Source organism: Panicum hallii, chromosome 9 (genome assembly GCF_002211085.1).
Source record: "Panicum hallii strain FIL2 chromosome 9, PHallii_v3.1, whole genome shotgun sequence".
NCBI lineage: Eukaryota > Viridiplantae > Streptophyta > Magnoliopsida > Poales > Poaceae > Panicum > Panicum hallii.
Genome location: NC_038050.1, coordinates 18,118,116 through 18,143,156, shown reverse-complemented (window position 1 = coordinate 18,143,156; position 25,041 = coordinate 18,118,116). Strand labels below are relative to the sequence as shown.

The window sequence follows — 25,041 nt, the reverse complement described above, 5'->3', positions numbered from 1 at the left end:
TACACGAAGCAGCCTTGCGGCGTAGACGTTATGGTCAAACCCAGGTGATTACCTGAAAAGAATTTGGGATCATCATCTGATTTTATGTGGTTGTCGAGAACAGGAGCCTCCTGATAGGCGGTGGCTCCCTTATCCCCGAGTCCTCCCAAGCTCCAACTTGAATATATAGTACTAGTTAACGAGTATTTTTCGTTGGAGTCCGAGTAGTTGTCGAAAACGGAGGCCCCCCGACAAGCGGTGGCTCCCTCGTCTTCAATCTTGAGAAGACGATCCAAGTCCTCCTCCAAGTCGGAGAGAGACTTGGACTATGTAGCCTCCTCGGCTCGGTTTGGATCTGATTCGAGTAGTCTTGGTGCAGCATGAGTTGAAGTCGTGTCGAAAACGGATGTCGTCTCGATCTCCCTAGCGTGATCGGGGAGCAGCAACTCGTCAAGGCTGTCGACAAAATTGTTGAGGTCGCTACATCGAGTTGGTGTAGAGGCCTCCGGCTTCCTGGAGTCGACTAGGTGGCCGTTGAAGCCACCCGAGCTGTTGGCAATGCAGATCCATGAGCCGATGATGAAAGTTGTGCCCTCATCGAGCAGGGTGCTGGTGAAGCTGAAAGATGCCATCGAGTTCTCCGGTGGATGCTCGATGAACACCCCTACTTGGCGCGCAGCTGTCGGTGTTTTACCGCCACGCCCACCAAGGGATATGCCCAAGGTGGTGAGTTTGTAGGTAGGGTATCGTCGAGATCAGAAACTCGAAGGTGCAAGGAACAAAAAGTTTAGACAGATTCGGGCCGCCGAGAGCATAATACCCTACGTCCTGTGTGGTTTGTATTGCCTTAGGTGTTGATCGGGGTGATCTCCTATTTGGACGGGGTCCCTGCCCGCCCTTATATAGTTTGGGGGGGACAGGGTTATATGGAAGTCTTAGTCGGATACGAGCCTACGAGTCCTACCCGAATACTTTTCGAGTAGTATCTTTCTGTTCCGACAAGTTCTAATATGATATTGTTCTACTACGTTACGAGTAGTTACAACTAGTGTAGGGCATGGGCCATATCCCACCCCTTATCTTGTAACATGTACGCCATATGTACAGTCCCGTGGATCCGAATCTGACATCATTTATACTATATACCACTAGGTGGTGGTATTGTGCATCATAAAAAATCTCAATCAATTTATAACAATTGTTATGTGTCATAGTCACAATTTTATGTTGTGGTCAATTTTTGTCTTGAATTTGTTAAGCGATTGTGTCCAATAATGGAGGAGTCAATTGAAGGAACATCTGTAGTATACTCTCTTCGTCCCAAAAAATAAGTCATCATAAGAATTCTAAGATAAATTAACAAGAAGTAAAATGATCATATTTGCCCCTAATTATTACCCATATTTGGCACTAAGTGATTCTTGCATGCACATGCATTTTCTAAATAAGATAAGATGACTTATTTTTTGGATAAATTTTGAATCCTAGAAAGATTTATTTTAAATTTTAAATCCTAGAATGACTTATTTTTTGGAACAGAGGGAGTACAGTACAAGCTAGAGCATTACGTGAATCGATTCTATTGTAGTTGTTACCAATTGTTGGTGGGATATGCGAGGCATTACGTGAATTGATTCTATTGTAGTTGTTACCAATTGTTGGTGGGATATACGAACTCAGTGTAGCTCAACAGGTTAGGTTTTTTTGTTGGAACCTGCCCATCCGGATTTGAATCCTGGACTCAGCACCGATGCTCATATTTTACTAGATTTATTTTTTAGAATTTAACCGGCGCTACTATTTTAGTGGTAGGCGATGTGGCCATCGATAACGAGGCGCTTATGGCGACTTTTTCAATCTCGAAGATTTGCCGGCTCAGTCTCTCGGTTGTACTTATAGAGGTAGGGTTATATGCGTGTATTCATAGGTGTGCATGTGCGTGTATGTATATAAACGTTCGTGTCTATACTGTATTTTTTAAAAAAATTATTGGTGGGACATATATACCATGCCGTGCTTACCTTTCCGTTAGTGCACTGGTATAAACTGAAAACAGGGTATGTAGGGTGTGGGAGGCTTCTGCGCAGATCTCAATTTTCTTGTCAAGCATAACAGTATTATATTACTAGTTGAGAAATCTTGTCCATGATGACATGGTCAACGAGTATAATACTCCGGAAAAGATCATTCCTCAGCAGAATAAGCGCATGGCGTATTGACAAAACATTGAGGTTGAGAGATGCTGGCGTGCACGACCTTTATTACAGGTCGAGCTGGACATGTTAGCTTCCTGGTGTGTTCTTGGCTTGACTTGTGTGACTTGAGGCTGGCCGGAAGGACATCAGGGAAAGGGACCCTGACCTCGCAAAGACTTGTATCTGCAAGCTGCAAGAAGTTGAAATTTTCGCACGTAAAGATGCAGAGTAGATCTGACAGCATCCATCTGTCCATGAGCTAATGTGTATTACTGTCTGAAATTAGAAGTTGGGAAACGGAAAAAAGAAAAGAAACGGTGAAGCTTGAGATATGCGAGCGATGAATAATTATCTAGCAGCAGCAAGATTTTAAATAGTCGGCTATAATTGCTAGAAATAGTGGACGCTGTGATATTTAGTTCGTTAAAACCAGCTGTGCCTCGCTAAATGCCGTAACGGTAGCTCTGTATGATTTAAAACCATAGCCATTTAAAACCATGAGTAGCAGTAATAATGAGGAACAGAAAAGGTTGGGAGTAAATGTTGGTGCAATATCTGGCAGAGATTAAATATAAGGCAGTGCTAGCATGGGATGGACCTTTCTTACGAAGGCGCAAAGGTATACCGGATCTCCCATGACGCGTAAGAAGATACGGCCTTTTTCGCTGTAGGCAGTACAGTGTCCTCTGCCTTGTCCAGCATCTGATAGAGAGATTCAGAGATGAGACAGGGCGTTCATGCCTGACGGCACTTTTCCAATGCTTTTGATAGCATCTGGGTACGCGGGCGCCTCGGCTCCTTTTGCCTTTTGCGTACGCGGCGGGCGGCCTCTGGTTCGTCACGGGTGTCCCTTGCCAGCGATCTTGCAGAAAAGCCAGCGATCTTGCAAAGATCACCCATGACATGAGAGGGACTCCCAGGAACGCACAAGTTTTTTGTGTGCTTTACAGGCTCCTGAAAGCACACAACTACGGTATTACCATTTGCTCAGCTGAGGGGATTAACTACCTACCTCGCCGCAATCAACTACAGTATCATCATTTGTTTGCCCTGAAATAGCAGAGCTGGTTTATGTCACTGTATAACCGGCCACTGTCAGCAGTGCTCTACTGCAATCACTCCTATCAGTTTTCTCCAATGTCAAAGCATCTGAAAGCTCCGTATTTTTTTTGAAAATACGAAAACTCCTTATGAGGGATGGTCCATGGAGCAGGTCACATCGTGTAGCATGGCACCTCTGCCATTCTCCACATGCCTGCACCATACGGGCCTGGGCCCAGGGCGGAAAGTTCCATCGGGCGAAGAAAAAGGCTACGGCCCGGTATGACGCACTCATGATGAGAAAGGCCTTCCCATTCTTCCCTGTCTCTTCCTATGGGTTTGGAGCTTATTTGGACCTGGAGTCCTCTTGGGTTCAGGCCCAGCACAGCACTGCCGATGAGATGAGTGGTCCGTGCTATAGGAAACGACGATGAGTCCAAGATCTTCACCTGAAAATGGTTAATTCGGTTTTGCCTACTTTATGAATATACACCCTCTATTTAAATATATTTCAAAATATAAGTTATGATCAAACTTGGCACGGTCTCAATACTAGCATTTGACTTTTATTGTCTTCCTTAACATAATGTTTATAGCAATAAAATTACATCCATATGAAAGTACTTTTAAACACAAATTCAATAACATTATTTTTGTAAGGTAAAGTTTTCATTACCCAAGATTAGTTGTAGTTGTAGGTAAAAACTTTCAAAGTTTTAATCTTAAATTACGTGCGCACCTTATGTTATGAAATGGAGTAAGGAGTATAATCTAAAATCTATCTGCACCGATATAGCTCCGTCATTTCACCTAAGTGACTTTAAGTTTAGCCGGTTATATTGAACACTGAAGAATAGAACAGAGCTAGTCCCGAACAGAGCTAAATGTCGTCTGAAGAATCACTGAACATTATATCGCCTATGACCAATGAGCACATCTGAAAACGCGTCTAATTCCAACCTACACTGTCCTACAGAGAAGGATTTCTCCATGTCTCAGGGCAACAGAATCACTTGAGCAGGGAATGCCCAAGTGCCTACACTTACTCGATCAAGGTAAGGCACTACAATGGGTTCAAGGCCCAACCCAAAATATTGCAATGCAAGAAAGTTTAACGATTTCGTTGTGGTTATCAGTCCTAGTAGGACAACGTTTTCTCTTTTCCCCTCTTTCTCTTTTTTTTTTTAATGGAAAGAGTTCCGGCTTTATTCCATTACCAAAAGGGAATCAATCCACAAATTAATACACGCAGTGGATCAATGCTACCACACTGAATCAGGTTTAAAGGAAGCAAAATATCATAAGTGATGAGGATATTAGCATGCTGATACACTCGAGATTTGGTCTTCTACGAGCTACAAATCGTCACCAACTTGGTCTTTACGTCCGGTTTGGTCTCAACCGATCACCCTAAACGGAAACGCCGATATCTCTTTCATACGATGTCGAAACGAAGCGTTCTTTGATGCGTTGGAAAGAAGACGATGAAAGCTTTATTTTGGTTCTGGTCCGAGCTCCAAAAGATTCGTGGATCATTCTGTATGGCCATGATAAGATGCTACATTATCTATTTTGCGCCAAGTTGGCCTTGTATTGTGTCGGGCTTTAAACCCGGATTGAGGATGCCCCCATCCAGTTGCCCTCAACCTTAGAACGTCCCCCTTTGGTATAAACTTAGTAGCAGCCATCACATTAGGGTTTGGATTTTGTTTAGTTCTAGTTTTACATTGAGAAACAGATATCTTCATTGTAACTGTGACGTCGAGTCCTTTTGCTGTGAATCAGGATCCCGTTCTTATTCTTCACTACTGTGGCGATTACTCCTTTTATGATCAGAGTTTGAACAACATACTTATCTTTGTGCTTCATACACATCTGCAATTTCAGATTATGTGCTTATACTTTCTTGCTTGTGTTCTTTAATTCGCTTGTAGGATTAGCCTTCTTGGCGAGGTCAATCAAGTTGTATTTGGTTGATAACCAACGGAGTAGTGGTGTAACGGTTGCAGAGATTCAAATCTTGACTCATTAGAAGCCCGGATCGCCAACATCGTGACTCCACCAATCGAATTTACCATACCTATCGAAAGATTTGATCAGTGATACATCAATAAGACAGTCTGTAAACTAAATAGCAAACTATGAGAGGGAAGAAGAAGAAGAAGAAGAAGAAGAAGAAGAAGAAGAAGAAGAAGAAGAAGAGCCGATGTCTCCGATGACCGTCACGCTTGGATCATCATCTCCATTGTGTCGTCACTGTGCTGCAATTGCGCAGTGCATTCCGTGAAAAGAACCTGCATAAAAAAATTTTGTTGGCATTTGTCACAATAATATTATTATTTGTGAGCCAAATTGTCCAAAAAAAACCACCGCCCATGTTAATAAGTTTAGGATTTGCCCCCCATATTTTAACCATTGATGAAATAAATAATCAAAGTTCAAAGGTGGTGCAATTCCAAAAACGATATGTCGATATGATATGTACTGCTTGCGACAAGAATCGCATAAGCACATTTGAAAATAAAGATGTTGGATAGTCTCTACAGAGTGAGAAAAGCTATAGGTATAGGTATTGCTACCATTCTAATTCCTCTTTGCTAAATTGTCCTTTGTAAATTCTAACCCTTCTCAAGTATCACATAAAAATTTTAATATTCAAAAGTAACTTGGCACGCCAGATTTCCTTTGTGACTCTTATCCCATTGTTAATCATATGTTTATTCATGGAGCGCACGGAAAATGACCGCTAGCATGAAGGGACCAATTAAAGGTATCTCGACCTTTTTGTAAGTTCACATTTAAAAGTCTCGCTACAAGATTATATCCGCCGCGAAGTTTATCACCTACTAGAGATCTCCGAAATGAGCGAGATGTTTAAAGATATTGAACTAAACATTTCTGCCATATATTGTAGCGTATCTTTTACGTACGATATTATACAGGGTTAGGTATTGAGATCTTAACAGCTGGTTACCTTCCCAGAACATAATTTGTGTCCGCTAGCCACATGTCTTCCCAGAACCTAATTTGTATCCCCTCTTGCAGATTAATGCATCCCAGACTAAGGAATTTGTCTCACACACTCATCAAGCTTATCTAAAACTGCGAATCTTCTGGTTCTTCGTAACTTGTCCTAACGTCTTGTCTCTTTCCCCCTTTCTACTGTGAGTAATACGAGGATAGCTCATTTTGCCCTTCATCTGTAAGCATGCAACTGCAAGCAGAGGCGAAGGAATGAAGGATCGTCTGCCCCAGCCGCCATGCCCTTCCCCGCCTACGTCATGACATGTGCATGCTACTTGCTTCTGATTCAATTATTTGGCACCACATGGTCACCATGAATCAATGCAAACAATCAAGTGCTGCCAAGGTGTATGGAAAATAGTTTATCTTGTTTTAACAAAAAAAATGCTGAGAGGTGGAGGTGTGTAAGAAAAATCAGGAGGAGAATACACCACACCCAAGTACTACTTGCTGCCAAAGTGCAAATTGGTAGTCGGGAACTTGTAGCGCGGGGTTCCCGACACTTGAATATGAGCTGACCTTCCTCCACAGGCATGTGCACCATCGTACCATATATGATATATATATTTATATACCATGGATCGTGATCGGACTGATTAGTTGGTTGCTTAACCAACTGATACCTCGAGCCTGTGCCACCTTCTCTTGAAGATTCTTCTTAGAGGTGCAAATTGGTGATCTTAGGTGCACATCCAATCCAACTTTTTTAATTTAAATATTTGTACTACTTCTCCAAAATAAGATCTTATTTTAAAGTATTACAAATATTTAAACTAAAAAGGTTGGAGGTGCACCTGAGCTCTAATTCTTCTACTTGAGCCTGGACTCGCACGCGTGTGAGATGTTCATCAAGTCAATCGAGGTGATGCTAGCATTAAGAATAAAAGGAATGAGGGACTTTTATGTGTCATTTCGTCCACAGTCCGTTAAGGTTTCCACGCTGATTTAAATTTTTTGATACCCGATATACATTTTGAGATTGGATTTGAAACTTTACAAAGAAATATATGCATATGGTGGCAACAATGTAAATCTCAGAGGTGCTTATAGGTAAAGGGTTGCGTGCATGTATTATTCATAGGGGTGAGTATGTGTGCATGTATGTGAACGTTTGCTTCTGCACCGTGTTTTTTTAAAAAAACAATATAAACCCTGGTGAAATTTTCAAACTTTTGTTTAGGTGCGACCCAGTGGGAGCACCAGATCGAGATGTTCCTCATCTAGATATATATATGTGAGTACGTGACATAAGGCCCACATATATTTATGGTTCTGTCAGCATATCAATTAGTGTACCCATTTAATTAATCGCGTGGTTACCTTCTCAGAGTAGCAAAAAAAGGCAGGGGAGGGAACGGCTAATTAAGGCAAAGAGCAGCATTCGGTGGCGTATGAACACGTACGTACGCATGCTGCTCTAGGTTGATTAGGAATTGCGCAAAGCTGGGTTTGCCGCAGTGTCAGGGGACAGGAACACAAAGGCACTAGTGCCTTTGTTAGGTCGATCCTCCGATGTGCAAGGGCGGAGTAATGAAATTCAGGGTCGAATCAAGTAAATAAAAGTGGCATGGACTATATACACATCACAAGTTCCCGGATGAATGGATTGAGAAACGTGGAACGTGGTATCACTACTAAAAAATGATTTATAGCAACGTCCCGTTTTTTCTAAGAGCGGATCAAAAGGTAACCCGCTCCTACAAATGGAGCGGGGTACCGTAGTATCCGACCCGTCCCTAGAAAAGTAATTTTAGGGGCGGGTTACGCCATCACCGCCCCTGCAAATGGGCATTATTTTTAGAGGCGGGTCATGGCATCACCCGTCCCTAAAAATAGCATTTCTAGGGGCAGGTGATGTCACCACCCGCCCCTGGAAATGGTGGTATTTTTAGAGGCGGGTGACGGCGTCATGCATCTAAAAAATATATTTTTAGGGGTGGGTGATGACATTACCCGCCCCTAAAAATGGTTCCACGCAAAAAAATTCATAATATTTTCATATTATCTCCGATGAAGTCAAACTTTATATCAAAATTATAGAGAATGACTAGATCTAAAACTTTATAGTTGATAACTTTTTTATTTAAGGCCACTTAATTGTCTAAAAAATTATTATGAAGCTACACATGGCTATGACTATATAGTATCTCATACAACTCAAGTCATACTTTGAGATTTCAACGATCTTAACCTTTATATACACTGAAATATACTTAGCATATTTTTTTTTATCTATAGTTCACAATAATCATACTATAGAAGTTTCACTCTTTTGATTTATTTTGCTATATATAAAGATTTAAATGAATTTTTAAAATAAAATTGAAAAATATTTTTAGGGGTGGGTGATGGCGTCACCCACCCTAGAAATGATTTATAGGGGCTGGTGATGGTGTCACCCGCCCCTACAAATCACTTTTAGAGTTAATATAAAGGAATAACATATCCATAAAATCACAGGTGACTGTGTAGTGTGGTAGTGAGGAAGGTACACGCGAGACTTTAGGTATGCGGTTTGAACCCCGGGTGATGCAAATATGTATATTTCGTCAAAAAAAATTTAACTCGATAGCCTAGGGGTTTGTGATGGTAGCTGGTTCGCTGCAATATTTTTTTTGCTATTTTTATTTTTTTTATTTTCTGGAGATCGACTTGCAGGGGCGGATCATGCCGTGACCTGCCCCTAGAAATTATTTTCAGGTCCGGGCGCGTTACCCGCCTTTAAAAATCGCATTTTTAGCTGCGAGAAGTAGGGACGGGTACTGCATCCGTCTCTAAAAATACTTTTTACCCGCCCCTGCAACCTTTTTCGTAGTAGCGTACATTGCTGGTACGTTGCTTAAGAGTGATTTTAACATTATTGAAACCAAAATTTACCCACGTTCCCGGTACGGGAACAACATTCTCGGAACGAGTACCACATTCCAGTGACTATGATACACATGTATATTAACAGTTGGTACAGAAATAGGCAGCTGTACTCTTTGCTCTGGGCTACAAGTCTATGTTATACAATAACTAGGTTTAGACTTATTTTGGAGTCTCCAAATTGATCCTGAACCGAGGAAGTCTAGTTTTTTTAAATGAATATCTAACCATTAACTTTAGACTCAATATAGTTATTTACAACAATAACCATTCTATTACATCTAATTTGCATGTAAATTAGCCATTTTTTACTATAAATTAGCCATCTTTGCCATTGTGAAAAATAAACTAAATTAACATCTAAATCTATATCAATACTACCGATCTGTATCATTATGAAAAAAAAATGAAAAACAACATCGTATTTTGCATATGGATTACCCACATCTTCATTGTTAAAATAACTTAAAAGGAATCTCCTAAATTACCAACTACTACCATTAGGAAAAAATAATCCAACACACCCAAATACATGGTTCTAAATTTCCACATATGCTATTATTAATATACAAAAAATTAGGATTTATAACTTTTGCCATGCTAAAAAGATGTACTTAAGTGTTCCTCCAACCTCCAAAACTTTTCTAATTCAGAACCTTTATAAACAAGAAGTTACATTAACTTGAATTTTATATTCTTTTATATTTATTTTGGTTTATTATAATATTTTGGTGAAGTCAAAATTTAAACATAGTTTCTAGACTGAATTTATAAAATACTTTGGGGAAATAAACTCCGCTTCACTCACCCTTGGTCTTTAATAAATTGGCCCTGCCCTGTAGGGCTGATCTAAGGGTGTGTTTGGTTCAGCTGTGGATTCCTAAAAATCTGATTTCTAGAATCAGCTGTGGGAAAGCTGCTCTGAGTTGACAGCTGTGGGAAAGCTGAAAACTGTTTGGCTGAAAGGATTTCTGTAAAAATATCAGTTTTGCCCCTGATACTGTATAGGACTGTTTATATGCTAATTAATTGTAAGGATATGTAGATGACCGTTTTGGAAAGGAAATTATCATAATTAGAATTGTTTGACATATATAATTAATACAAAAGATATATAGATCCACCTCGACCCAACTAAAATATTATCTTCAACTAATCAAAGCATTAGCTATGTTATCACGAACAGTGTTCATGGTAACCTCATTCTCCTCCTCAAGAATTTCATCCACTTCTGGTTGCGCCACTTCTTGTTCCTCGGTGTCGTCCTCATCTCGCGGCATATAGTTCTCATCTTCATCACATTTGTCAAACGCATCATCTTGTAACGCGCTATCACGAATGAAATTGTGCAATGCCATGCAAGCCATAATGATATGCGCCTGCGTACGAGTTGAGAAACTTGGCATCAACTTCAATATACGCCACTTTTGCTTAAGGACTCCAAATGCACGCTCAATTACATTGCGAAGGGATGAATGCAAATAATTGAACATCTCATATTTCCCTTGAGGTGCTCGCTGTCTGCGAAGACGAAATTCGGGTAGATGATATATACTTCCTTTGTAAGGAGCAAGATATCCGGTTCGGTTCGGATAACCGGAATCCACAAGGTAGTATTTGCCTAAAAAAGAACACAAGTCAATGACATATACTTCATGACTTATACTTCAAATAATACCAAAGTATACACAAAGTTAGCATTTGTACCTGCAGGTGGTTTCGGAAATTTGTCACCAAAATTTATTAAGGCATGATTGAGGATCCATGTGTCATGTGCAGAGCCCGGCCAACCAGTAACCACAAAAGTAAACCTCATATCAAAATCACAAACTGCTAGAATATTTTGCGATGTGTACCCATGCCGACATGTGTAGTTGACAACTTCCTCTGTAGGTACCAAAACTTGTACATGTGACCCATCTATAGCTCCAATAGCATCTTTGAAATGAGGCCAGAAACGGTTTTCTTTAACCTTTGCATGCTCGGTACTAAAAGTAGTATCACTCGGTGTGATATTATCTTTTGCTAATTTTCGCAAACATTTCAAGACTTCCTTAAATTTAGTGTGAACTATCCATAGGGATCGAACAAAGCGGTTTTCAGCTTGAGAAAAAGATTGAGGTCCTCCAACAATCCATAAAAATATAGCTACTGACTCCACAGATGAAACATTGCTTGTTGACTTCAAACCATAGTTAGCGACAAGCAAATTATGAAGTACCATGAAAACCTCAGGAGTCATCCTAAACATCTTGTAGAAATATCTAGGTGCAGCTAGGCACTCTTCGACCCACTCAATTCCAGATTGTTGAGGATTTCTGTAATTATTTTTATTCAAGTACCTTTCGGTGTACCGGTCACCTAAATGACCAATGGTGGTGTAACACTCTAATGTAATTTTCCTAAATTTTAAGGAATTTATTTGGGCTTAAATAAAATTTCCAGGGCTTTCTCTAATTTACCTTGCATTTAAAGTAATTTTATAATATAAGGAAATAAAATTTATTATAGGATCAACTTGCTTGTGCATTCATGCTGGAGCATTGTTTTATTTGTGTGGAGTTTATAGGGATTGAATTCGAATTTATTTGAATTCAAATAGAGTGGTTTGAATGGTTTGAGTGTGGAAAAGAAAAAGAAAAGAAGAAGGAAAGAAACCAGCCCAAACCATCTCAGCCCGGCCCACTCCCCTCCCCCTCTCTCCTCCCCCTCGGGCTTTCCCCCTCCTCCTTTCCTCTCCCCGCGTGGGCCAAGCCGGCCCACTTTCCTTCCCACGCCCGAGCTCAGCGCACGCTCAGCCCAGCTCCCTCAGCGCCGGCCCCCTTCTCTCTCTGTCTGACTACCCGGGCCCGCTTGTCGGCGCCGTTCCTCCCCGCTGGCGCGCCCTCCCCTCCTTTCTCTCTCTGCCAGGCCGGCCCCGCGCGTCAGCGCCTTTCTTCTCCCCCTCCTTCTTCCTCCCCGGCGCGCAACGGCCCGAGATCCTCGGCGACCTCCCCTCCTCTGGGCCCGCACGCCAAGGCAGCGCCGCCGCCCTACAAAAGGAACCTCCTGAGCCCCCAGAACCCTAACCCTAGCCCTGCAACCCCGGAGACCCCCAGCGCCGCCGCCCTTTTTCGTCCGCCGCGCAGGCGCCTCGGCCTCACCGTCGACCGGCCGTCCCGTTGCACCCCGGACCACCACAACACCTGCAAAAGCTTCCCCTCGCCATCCCGAAGCTCCAAGAGGCCAGCATCGAAGCCCTACGCCTCGGCATCGACCGAATTTCCCGAGGAAACCTTCTCCGGTGAGCCGCTCCGCCGTCGGAATTCCTCGCCGTCGTTGCATCCCGACCCGTCTTGACCCTCTGACCACCTCCACAGGAGTTCCCGGAGCCGATCTGCGCCAGCCAAGGACCTCGGCCACCTCGGCATCACCTCCCTCCACGAGAGCCCGCCCCCTCCGCCGCCGGTCGTCGTCGTCGTCCCCCTTCCTCCGCAGCTCTGGCCTCCACAACCCCTCGGTGAGCACCACACGTTCCCCTGGTCTTGTTGCGACGGATGCCGTAGACCATTGACCACACCCGAGGCCGGAACGCGCGCACCGTCGTTACGCCGCCGCGCCGACCCGCCCCCGCCGTCGTACTTATTGCTAGAGCCCCTCCCGTGCCCCGCTTTGGCCCTAGGTAGCTCGCGCGTGTCGCACGGATCACGCCCGACCAAAGCCCGGGTCGATTTGACCCCCGGAGCGGCGGGAACGCCGAGCTCCGGCGAGCCTGAGCCACGCGCCACCGCGGAACTGGTCACCGGCGACCAGCGCCGCCGCCCCGAGCGCCCGAGAGATCCCAGCCGTCCGATCTAGAGCCAACGCCCACAATTAGATCGAGCCGGGGTAGATCTGAGCCGTGAGATCGAGATCCAAGGGATCCAAGCTGCGCATACCAGTTCGGGGTCATTTTAAATCCCATTCGTCCATCCTTGATCCGGCGCGTGGGATTGGTTCTCCGTTATGTTGGGCTCTAGCGCGTTAGATCCCGATCGGATGGATGAGAATCAAGCGTACCCCTTCGCTGTTAGGATCTAATCTGGGCCGTAGATGCTAGATCCGGCGGCCCAGATTAAAACGTACCGGTTCAGCCCGTCGGTTTTGCTAAGGAGTCCCTGTCCTTTTGAGAAAACAACCCGCAGTCCACCCGTAGTTCAAAAATATTTACGGTTAGTTCCTGCTTTATTCGTTTAGACCCCTGAGCTCTTTGGAATTAGAACCTGCCGTCCAAGCCCCGAGTCTTTGCGGGTTAGACCCCAGATCTAGCCTTTAATTATGTTTAGGTCCCCAGTTTTTGCCCAGAACCCCTTAGAACCTCCAGTTTTCTTACAAATAGGTCCCTGGATCTTGTTTCAAGCGTAGATTTCGCGTCTTAGCTCCGTTTTAGGTGTTCTTTATGTCCACGCGATCGTTGTAACGCGTAGAATAGTTCTAAGCCAGTTTTGTGTGCTGTTCTATTGTATTGGTGTACTGTTTTCTTATAGTTTGCTATTGTCTGTGCATGTGTGTATGTGTGGACCATGCTTGATGATCGTGAGTAGACGCGGAGCCTTTGGACGAGTACCAAGAGCCACCATCTTCTGAAGCTTTTGAGCAGCAGCAGGAGAACTTTGAGGAAGGCAAGTATAACATGAACATCCTACCACTTTTAAATAAAATTTCATACTGCATTTTAATACTGTATGCCTATAAGGACTTTCCTAGCCACTTTATATCCTATATATATATATATATCCTTTGGGTTGCATTTTGGTTAGTTGTGCTAGGTTGCTGCGCTATAACACACTTGGCCCTTTTTAATTAATTTGTTAATGATCTTATGCAACTTGATTCTGAGAGTGGCCCTCTGTGCTGTGTGCTTGAGTGGCTCACGTCTCCTTAAAAGATGTTTTGTTAGAAACTTGGTTTAGCGGGCCAGCACGGTGCTTAGTGCTTGGTTGGCCACTCTCCATAAGGACCGGTTCATAGAGTGACAACCTGGGACAACCGCGCAACCACAAGACTGGAATGGGACGGTCTTGACTTACTAATTAGGTCGTGTTGGTTCGGGAGTAACTTACCTGCGTGGGCAAGAGGGGTGGTAAGCTTCAATGGTCCCTGCTCCTCCGGCTTGGTCTGTGCTGTGTGTCTTGTACCCCCGGAGGTGGGCCCCATCGTCGCTGATCCAGAATCCTTAGCGGTTACACCTTACCAACGTGATCCTTTGTAATGGTCTCGTAGTGTGCTTGCTAGCCATCTCACCTAAGGAAGTGTGATGAACAACTAGCGTAGCTCACGACTTGTGGGTAAAGTGGTGCAACCTCTCGAGAGTATAAAACTGATATATCAGCTGTGCTCACAGTCATGAGCGGCTCAGATCCTCCTTTTGATTAGTGGGGTTATCAACCTTTGATTAGAGAGATTCCCCGGGTGGTTTTGGTTTGGATGGTTCTCAGTAGTTCTTAATTAATATTGACTAATTTCTATGTAATTTGGGTTATGGTAATTCATCCACTTGTAGTAAATAGTTTTAATAAAATTTGCCAAGATTAAAAGCTAATGCAGTTGAGTCAGCTAACCTTAGAGCCTCATATTCGTGTTATACTTGTTGAGTATAAGTTGTGTACTCACACTTGCCGCTCCCTCTCTTCTGTTCTCTTTGGGACATCTTCGACTGCTGCTCAGTACCAGGCGACGTGGAGGACTACATCAGCGGACTCGACGATTTCTAGGCGTTGTCTCCCAGTTGACGTCCCTGTGGTGCCCTACTCTTCATGTATTTATTTTACGCTTCCGCATTCCTTGAACTGATTCTTGATTCAGTTGTAATAAAGATATTCATTTTATAATTTATATGTTTTATTTTGTGACATGTGTTGTGATATCTTGATAATCTGTTGTATATATGCGTGACTCGATCCTGGTGCATATATGAATGCTCGATTTATGTTCTTATAAATCGGGTGTGACAGGTGGCAGCCTGCTTGGACAACTCGACTAGAAGTTGAAGTCCGTTGTAACCCTCCTTTGCCAATTCTTCCATGGCCTCTGCAAGCATGAGCATAACAAGTACATTTCAGATTATCAATCTACGGGTCCGAACATACAAGAACTCAAACAAATCATTATTCATATAAATACGGGTTTGAACGTACAAAGACTCAAACATAATGGTTCGCTTACACAAGATCAACAATATAATAGTCAAAAAAAAATAATGATACAAAGACTCAAACATAATGATTCAAATAACAAGAACGAACATAATGATTAAGGCAAATTCTTCATCTCATGCTCCCTTTGCAGCAAATCAAGTCTTCCTTCATTTGTGTCAAACAAGCCGAGGAGCTCTCTAAATTCAGGTTTCATTATCGACATTGCAACTGTATGCATGAGGGCAGTTTTCTCCTATACTCCACATTCTTTCACCATCCTCATGGCCTCCGCAAGGGTAGGAATGTGGCTGGTCATATAAGGAGCCGATGAAGCTTCTATACTACTGGTAATCTTGTTCACTCCATCTTCGATCTTGCTGCAGGTTTGTTTGTACAGACGTAAAATTGAACTTTTCTCTTCCTTATCATCCGCACACGTAGAAGAAGGGCCTTTACGCTTCTTGCCTTTCTGTTGGAGCATAGTGGACATGTGGATATTTGAGGAGCTTCTCTCAACCTCATGCACTTCATCATCACTACAATTATCAGATAAATCTCCAGGTATGGAAGCAGATGCCCTAGTAACATGTGCGCTTCCAAACATGATGTGCATCACCTCCAAGTTGTCCGGACCACGTCTTCTAAACTGAACATGTTTGCATTTCCTTCCATTACTTGGATCGTCGCATCTCTGCAATACATTAGTAAAATTAGCTACTACAAAATATCCAAGAAAACTAAAAAATGACAAATGTTGTGACACTCACCGCAAGATGCTCGGTCCACCATTCATCTGAACAATCTACAGTCTGCTTTACATCATTCCAACCAAGTCCAGTGGCAGCATTTTTTAACTCCATAAAAATAGTATAACTTCTTTTCAGACCATCCCATTTATTCTTGAGTTGCAAATGTTCTAGTTTCCGACCAGTTATCTGTTCAAACTTTTCTGCAACATTATTCCATCCGACTTTATTCAAATGACCTAATGGTCTATGCCTAGCATTAACCTCACGCATGCATATGTCACAGAAGTGCTTCACATTTTCCTTATCCCACACCATCTTCTCAGCCATACTAGTGTGAATAAAAAGAATTATCAAGCTGCCAGAATGTAACTGTAAAACTGGTATGACCAGTTACAAATTTGAATAGTGTTGTCAAGAAGATATTTTTAACAGGAAATATGTGGCTCCTAAAAAAAGGAAATAAATTCAAATGACTTGGTTTACATCACATGCCTTTTCAACGAAGTCAAAAGAATTATCTATTTACAGTACAAAAACTTTGAGGCATAGTAAAAATATGTCTTGTTCTAATGAGTAGACAAACTTCTACTTTGATGAGATGACAAAATGGGAAAACAAAAGGACAAGCTGTGAATACCAACCTTGAGCAATTGTGGACCCAATTCCTCCAAGGATGGAGCCACCACCGCTCTGAGCAGAGCTGGAGGAGGAGCCTGGCGCTCTGCAAAAAGAATTTTCAGCTGGCACATTAGGAACAGGAATGCATTATAAACTGAAACAGTGATTCTGATTCCAATGTAAACTGAAATGAAATGAACTTCATCCCAGTGGAGTGGAATAAAAAATTTAAGAAGTGTCCTTGGTTATGGAAAAATTCATCATGGAAAAACACAACTGAAGTCGCAACATACTTGTACCATAATATAATATTGCAATGTTTCAATCAAGATACCCAAATACAAACCATGCAACAACACCAAATTAAAATCAAATGTCAAGTCACAAGACATTCATTATATTGTTGTAAATCACAAAAGTACCTGGCTGTGGTTGGTTTCTCACTGGAGCAGCACGCGGAGCAGGGCGTGATGCTGACCTTCCTGCCAATAAAGATCAATGTAAGCATCAAAATATTTAGAAGCCAGTCGCATAGTTTAGCATATGATGAGTTAACTGAAACATCATTGCAAAATGGTAACCAGATGGAAATTTGGTACATGAGTACAAAAATTTCTGGCAGTATAGTTAGAAGATGACATGAACAGCTACATGTGCAGCACACCCAACACTAGCCAACCATATCATGGCACTAACATAATGGAGAAAATAGATGTTACTGTCGGAATCAATCTAAGGAGGGAATCAATCATGTGTTTGAAAAGATAGTATCCCAGTCTGTAATTATTTTCATAATGGTAAAATACGCTCAACAAAACCATTGTTATCCGAACCAAATAAATCAGGTAAACAATTTGCCTTAGGAGTGTTTGTTCTATATCCATATAAATTCATCCAGTCTAGTACATCTGATAAGCAGAGGACAACAGAAACAAAGAAAAGCATGAAAATGATAATGTATGGCTCCTCAGAGTACACTTCTAGTAAAAGATATGCTCTAATCTGAATCAGCCAACATGACTTTGTCAACAGCATCTCTATGTGCCTCCTAACTAAACCAAGATAGTATGTACAACTATAATGGCTACTCAAAAAGGCAAATACTATTGAATTCTAGAAACTAGCAAATAGTATCTCAGGCAATAAGTCCAACAAATCGGGGTTTTACCTAGTTGCGATTAATCCTCTATAACTTATACTAACTTTTTTTAAGCAGAACAATTGCTATCTGAGGAGGATGTATCACTATTCAAAACCCCCTTCATCTACCTCATTTCAACTTGATTGTGAAAACAAAGTGATAAAAGTTATGTCAACGACAGCCTTACAGTTGGGGGGGGGGGGCGGCGGGAGGGCGTCGGGGGCGCGTTGGGAGGACCTGCAGCGGCGGGCGGGCGGCGTGTTGGGGGCGGCGGGCGCCAGGCGCCGCGTTGCGGGGCGCGGTGGGGGGGGGGCGGCGGGGTCTGCGGCGGGGGCGGGGGCGGCGGGCGGCGGGCGCCGCGGCAGGGGGGCACGGCGGTGGGCGCGTCGGGCGCGGCGCGGCGGTGGGCGCGACACGGCAGGGGGGCGCGGCGGGAGGGCGTCGGGGCGCGTTGGGAGCACCTGCAGCGGCGGCCAGGCAGCGCGTTGGGGGCGGCGGGCGGCGGCTGGCGCGTTGGGGGTGGCGGGCGGCATGTTGCGGGCCGCGGCGGGGGGCGCGGCGGGGGAGGCGGCGGGGGCAGGGGCGGCGGGTGGCGGGGGGCGGGCGGTGGGGGGGCGGCGCGAGCCGCGACGGGGGCGCGGCGGGAGGACCTGCAGCGGCGGCCGGGCGGCGCGTTGGGGGCGGCGGGGGCGGGGGCGGCGGGGGGCGCGGCGGCGGGAGAACCTGCAGCGGCGGGTGGAGCGGATAAGGAAACAGAAGGTCACGGGCGAGAAAGAAACAACGATTCGATCGCATAACCGATGGCAGGTGGGTAAATATCGCTCAGAATCGCTGAAATATGTGGTGCGCCCCGATTTAGGTTTACACGGCCGGAATCGGTCGATTCACAGGAATCTATTCTTCCGTGGGAAGTGTTTGGTTGGGAATCGGATTTTTTGACCGTGAATCTGATGTTCACAGCTGAACCAAAGGGAGCCTAAGCCTAACATATATCATATACAACTCTCCGAATTTGAGGATTTTGGTTGGATGGTAGTTTCGGAAGCCAGTAGCAGTAACAGGTCGAGGGAGGGATATTAAAGAGAAGGTGCATTAAGTTAGATGAATCGAATGATTAGTATTTGCATTATCCGATTGGATATCTTGTATTCAATGAAAATTGGCATTCTTATGTTCAAATATGACATCAAGACAAAACTATCCGATCGGAGATCCAAGAAGAAAGTTTGGACATCTGAAACATGGGACCAAATCAGTATCCAACCCCCTTCTACGGTTAGGTGGTTGGGAAATATCTGCACCCCCTACTTGACATGGCTTACCCTCTTGTTGTCCGCTTTCTGAAAGAACATGGTCCAACAAGCTAAGGTTCAAAGTGAAACCACCTGCAAGTGCAAAATGCAGCAAGACCGGGCAAAGCTAATCAGGACAAGGGTGGCTGCTTTACCGTTACAAAGTGCACTCAGAGCGATCTGTTGGCATAATGTTACCACGAGCTGCTTCATGACTGAAACCTTGCAGTTCAACCAGCCGTAGCAACCAGACAAACCGACAACTATTCTTGGCACGAGCATGTTCCTGCTGGGCCTCAACATTCTCTTCTTATATTATCACTATTTAACCAGCTAACCAAGTAACCATGCGTGCGTGGACAACAATCTTTGAACGGAGTAACTTTTGAACCTTGCTCACGTTTGCTGATCAACTAATTTGCGCGATGACAATAATTAATAGTCAATACATAAGTCAACCTTTCAGTTAATTTTTTTCGTGTTAATACATTATTACGAATTGATTAAATCAAATGGGCGTGCTGCACAGCTTGCACAACAGTGTGCCTGTACAAGCTGTCTGTTTCGTAGGCTCGAAGATGAGGCCCACATGCCAAACACCAACCGCACACCACAGTACTGCGACTACCCCATACGTCAAGCTCCCATCCACATCAGTGATCATCCATCGAAACCAAAAAAAAAAAAAAAAGAAAAGATATTCCAGTGATCCTTATTGCTGGCATAGAAAATATTAATCAATTAAACATGTATTAATGTCCATTTCATAGTAGATCCACACAAGTAGGAGTAAGAGATAGAGAGAAAAAATGGAGAGAATTGCAAGATTTCAAAGTGCGAAACTTCTTGGTACTCGCAAGGTACCACAATCCTATACACAATAATATCACCACTGCCTCACAAATGTAATCACCTATATATAATATTAAACAGAAAAATAGTGATCAAGGTAAAAATAAATAATAAGAGAAAGAAAGAAAAGCTTACTACTTGAATAATCCAAATTAAAATCTACCTAGACCGACACATGACCCATCCAACGTGCTCCAATCATTCATGGCTCATTCCTCCTCATCTTAACTCAAACTGGATCATCCCATCACTTGCTTCATAACATCAATCTATTCAACAACTCATTCTGACATCGGTGATCTCTCCTCCTGCTAGTCTCGATCGATGCCAAGAAATGGATCGAGAGCTAGCCACACTGATCGATTACTCTTAGTTGTATGTGTCCGGTGATCATACGTCACATGCATTGTCTCAATCATCCTCGCGGATCGGAGGATGTGCGTGCGATCACTGGAAGTTGTGGTGGCCGTCGGCCCAGGGCCAGAACGGCGGCTGCTCGTCGACGACGGCGCCGCACAGGAGGCTGCCGAAGCTGCCGCCCGCCGTGGCGGAGGGCGTGTCGGCGGTGGCGCCGTGCCCGAGCTCCATCTTGGGCGCCGCGGCCGGGGACGGGTGGCCGTTGTGCAGGAGCTGGTCGACGGCGGCGGAGGCGTAGAACGGGAGGCCGCGGTGGCTGTTCATGGCGGCGGGGCTCTCGTCGGCGGCCGCCGGCGCCGGTGGCCTGGAGATGTCGAGGTTGATCTCGGAGCTGTTCTCGCTGCGGTTGCTGCATGACGCCTCCGTCTCCTTGACGTTGAGGTTGATGAGCTCCGACGCCGCCTCCTGCCTCCCTCCGCCGCCGCTTCCGCCTCCCTTGAGCGCCATGATCTGCACGCGGACCAGCTCACACGCATGAGGACATGGACAGAATGGGAACGGCCCGGTGGGCTCGGGAAGGGAAGACGGTGATTGGTAGATCGAGTGGCTAATCATGCTGCATGCACCGCAGGAGAGAAAGAGAGAGAGAGAGAGGAGAGAGAGAAAGAGGGATGCATGGGTGGCCGACAGCAGGCGCAGCTTTCATATGGCCGGCACCGATCCCGACACGCGCACTTTCTGCAGACGACGCTGAAACCCACATGGATCCTATCAGCTATACTGCTACTAGCTCCCTATGCATGCCATGGATCACAGCAGCGCGCGGTAGCAGTAGCAGTCAGTCATCAAGCTCCTACCATTACTACTGCAGCTATACCCCATGTCTGTACTCTATCTGTATCCACCATGCCCAATCAATCATGCATTCTGACACCCAAGAACAACCAAGATCGATCCAATCCGAGAACCATGGTGATCTTGGAGTGCCGCTACGTACTGCTGATCAAGATCCAAGAGCTAGCTAGCAAGAAGAAGATATACGATGGAGAACAATCAACAACAATGGCTACTAGCCTAGTAGCAGATCCCGGTGCTTGTGTGTGCCGCAGCATGGGTATGGTAACTTGGGAATGGCCCGGGGGCACGCGCCTCTTACCTCGGCGTGGAGCTTCTTGTTGTGGGCGAGGAGGGCGTCGTTCTCGGCGCGGGCGGCGTCGAGCTGGCGGCGGAGCGCGTCGTAGTCCTTCTCTAGCTGCTTCGTCTTCCACCGCGCGCGCCGGTTCTGGAACCAGATGGCCACCTGCCGGGGCTGCAGCCCCAGCGCGCGGGCCAGCTGCGCCTTCCGCTCCGGCTCCAGCTTGTTGGCCACCTCGAAGCTCCGCTCCAGCGTGCGCACCTGCTCCACGCTCAGCCTCCGCTTCCGCTCCCCGCCGCACCCGCCGCCCGCCGCGGCGGAACCTTCCTCGTCGTCCGACGCGGCGCCACCGTCCTGCTGCTGTGGATCCGCCGCGTGCAGGTTGCTGTCGTCGCCGCCCACGCCGTCGGGGTACATGCGCTTGCCGAGGCCGCCGCCGCCGGCCAGCATTGGCGGCGCGGCCATGGCGGCGCCGAAGTCGTGGAGGAAGGGGCTGACGAGGGCGGGGGGAGGAGGAGCGAGGAGATGGTGCGCCTCGTGCTCGTGGCCGGCATCATGGTGGTGGTGGTGGTGGTGGTGGTGGTGTTCCTGCTGCTGGGGGTGGTGAGGGAGGGGCTGCTGCATTTGGAGCAGGAAGTTTGCGGGGAAGAAGGAGGGGGCCATGCCATTGGTGGCCATTGGCTTCATCACAGGAGCGGGAGGAGCATGGGGGGAGTATATCAATCACAGAGAGAAAGAGAGAGAAGAGAGGGAGGTTGGTTGAGAGTGTGTGACAGAGAGGCAGAGGAGCAAGAGGGGAGAGCAAATGGAAATATAAGATAGAGGATTTTTTCCTCACATTATTTTATTAAAAAGAGATATTTTGTGAAACCGAAAACTATAAAATTAACTAGTTATTAAAAAGAAAAGGAAACTGGGAGGATTGTCAAGTATTCTTAATATTAGATTGTATTATACATTTAGGTTTCAACCTTTCCACATGCATCTCCAACCGTGGAAAAGAATAGTGGTGAGGAGAGGAGGTTATTAAGCATGTATCCTACCAAGCTCTTTGTAAAATGACTCCTAGCAAACGTTGTTTGTGAAGCCGTATAATAAGCTTTATATCAAGGATGGTGTGACTACATATTCCATCACCCATGCATCACCCTAACTGACAGAATCTTTGAAGCTGTGATCTTACATGCACGGTGAAATTTTCCTTGTCAAGCAAACTGATCAGCAAGATACGGCCCATAAAAATTGAGAGTGAAGTAAGGCCAGTAGCTACTACCGCCATGGGCAATCAGACACCGCGCTCGCTCGCTCCTCCTGGCTCGATCGATCTGACACGTCACGTACGCCATGGCATCCACCTCCCGCGGGCCCCCGCGGAACAGTCGTACCAGTGCAGCTAGCGCTTGCTCCGCCTGCAAACGCACGGTTCCTTCTCCTCCTCCTGTACCAACCAACCAACCACGCACGGCCGACTGTGTGCTGTACCACGACCATTTCAAGCACTCACCGCGCCGCGTACGTACATGCAGAGAACAAAATTGAAAGTTCCAACAGTGCCCTAATTGTTTGTTATTATCTCATAGTACTTTGTTACATAATATGTAGTTCATGGCAAATGTAGAACAAATTAAAGATGTGAACACCTAGAACCAAAAGACACACGTCGACAACCACTTCTAAGATTTCTTTTTTTTTTACATCAAGGTAGTAATAATAATCCTTGTGGATGTGTAGAAATAGTACTCACAAGGGGGCCCACACGACACAGGGTGACACTGCAGGGGCATGTGTACATGCTGGTACTCTGCTGTATTCAGTCATATGTATAGGCGCGTGCACATAAAAATAAATACTACTGGTCCAGGTGGTGGTCATTATCCTCTGACAGTGTAAATCCGATCCAGTGCGCTGAGCCTCACAGGGGGATGTTCTTCCAAAGTCAGACCATTATTTTACCGCGTTGACCACGACGGCAGCGATGATGTTGCAATCATAGAGACGACGGCGCTGTCACGGAGAAAGTTTATGATCATTCTGATCTGCCTCGGGAACCCAACCCGTCGACGTTTTCTTCTATGTAGCTAGCCATCACCACCTCGATGAGAGCCCTATGATTAGCCCTAAGACGCAGGCCTGGGCAAGCTTTTGGCAGCTTACTTCTGGATCGAAAAGGGGCGATTAGTAATAATGATAAAATAGGGCAGCATGATCCTTCCAAAGGCGAGGCCGGAGATTCTTGCATGTGTTCAGTTGGTGGTTGCTGCCGCTGCCGCCCTGCACTTGCAATATTCTTGCGTATGCGCCATGCGGATGGGCGCTCGGGAGTTGCTGGCGGCCATGTGAGGGAGGGGAGGAGGCAGGATCGCTTTGGAGAACCTTCCATCTAGTTTATTCTTATTCCCCTGCAGCTAGCTCACTTGCTTGACACCCATCTCCTCACTTAATTTAAGTGCATTTTGTCTTCTGAGGGAAAAAAACTCATTTTGATATGTTTGTAGGCATGTTGTAGGAATTACTCTACTGCACGCAGCAAGCAACAACATGTCAAAGTCCTGGTTCTTCCTATAGATATGTTTTTATACTGAACCATAGAGTTAATTAAACCTCGTAGTAAAGATGTATATATGGTGTGAGGAATGGCTCATCATCAATATAATCCAACGGTCATGCTTTGGGACACAGGAACTTCGATCAAAGGTTGTTCATGAAACAAATCAAAGGCTGTTCATCTAGGCGTCGAGCGATAAATGCATATAGTTTCTTGAAGTTTGACATACACATGTACACATGAAAGTTCATTCGATTGGCTCTTTTATTTATTGTGATTATTACGATTCTTTAGTTGGCGCGAGCCATTTCTTTTGGCCCGTGGAGGGGCGTTGTGGGAACATACTTGTGTAGATACTCAATACTTTTATTTTCCGTTGGGATTTCGGAACATGGCAGCGGATGTTCAAGTAGTGGAGTGGAGGGAGTGGGGATAGGAAAGTACACGGAAAGAATTGCAGGGATGAGCTGGCCAGAGAGAGAATCACAAGAAGAAACCATTAGAAAAACAGGTATAGACTTTTAGAGCGAGGGCTGCTGGCCATGGATGGTTTTTTAAGAGGAGGGAAAGCTGCAGGAATCTAGGGCAGGATGGGGGTGGGGCCCTCATCCCGTGGAGGAGTGCGTGCAGGGATGGTTACTACCTAACGCATGCACAGCTACTGCCGCGCGCCTCGCTCGCTGGAGATTCGTGTGTTGGTAGAGGAAGCCATGTTTCATTCTCTCTGGATGCTGATCCCGTGCTCTCCTGAAATCTAACCGTAGAGGATAAAGTTCTGATAGAACTACTGCGATCGAGCTCTACAGTTATATATTACCTTCATACTTACAAGGGAATCACAAGTTTGTTTTCTTATGTACACCGACCCGTTCATATTCTTAAAATGTGGTTTAACGACCTTTTATTTTCTTTTGACTGCAAATATAAAAAATTTGAATTTCCAATTCAAATTAGTCTACTTGATTTGCCTTGAGAGAGTATAACAACTTGTGAATAGAATTCCATGAATGAAAGATATTTAGATGATACCGCCATCCTAAACGATAAATAAGAAAGAACATATGTGGAATTCAGACGCCATCCGAAGCAG

General features: G+C 45.1%; 1 protein-coding gene across 1 annotated transcript; it reads right to left on the bottom strand.

The window, feature by feature from the left end:
* Window positions 1–19,865: 19,865 nt before the first annotated feature.
* LOC112876352 (homeobox-leucine zipper protein HOX23-like) lies at window positions 19,866–22,170 on the bottom strand. The gene is made up of 2 exons (XM_025940445.1): window positions 21,428–22,170; window positions 19,866–20,781 (listed from the first exon to the last, which is right to left on the bottom strand). The coding sequence occupies exons 1-2, from the start codon at window positions 22,091–22,093 to the stop codon at window positions 20,362–20,364; spliced, it is 1,086 nt and encodes a 361-aa protein (XP_025796230.1). The 5' UTR covers window positions 22,094–22,170; the 3' UTR covers window positions 19,866–20,361.
* Window positions 22,171–25,041: the final 2,871 nt, after the last annotated feature.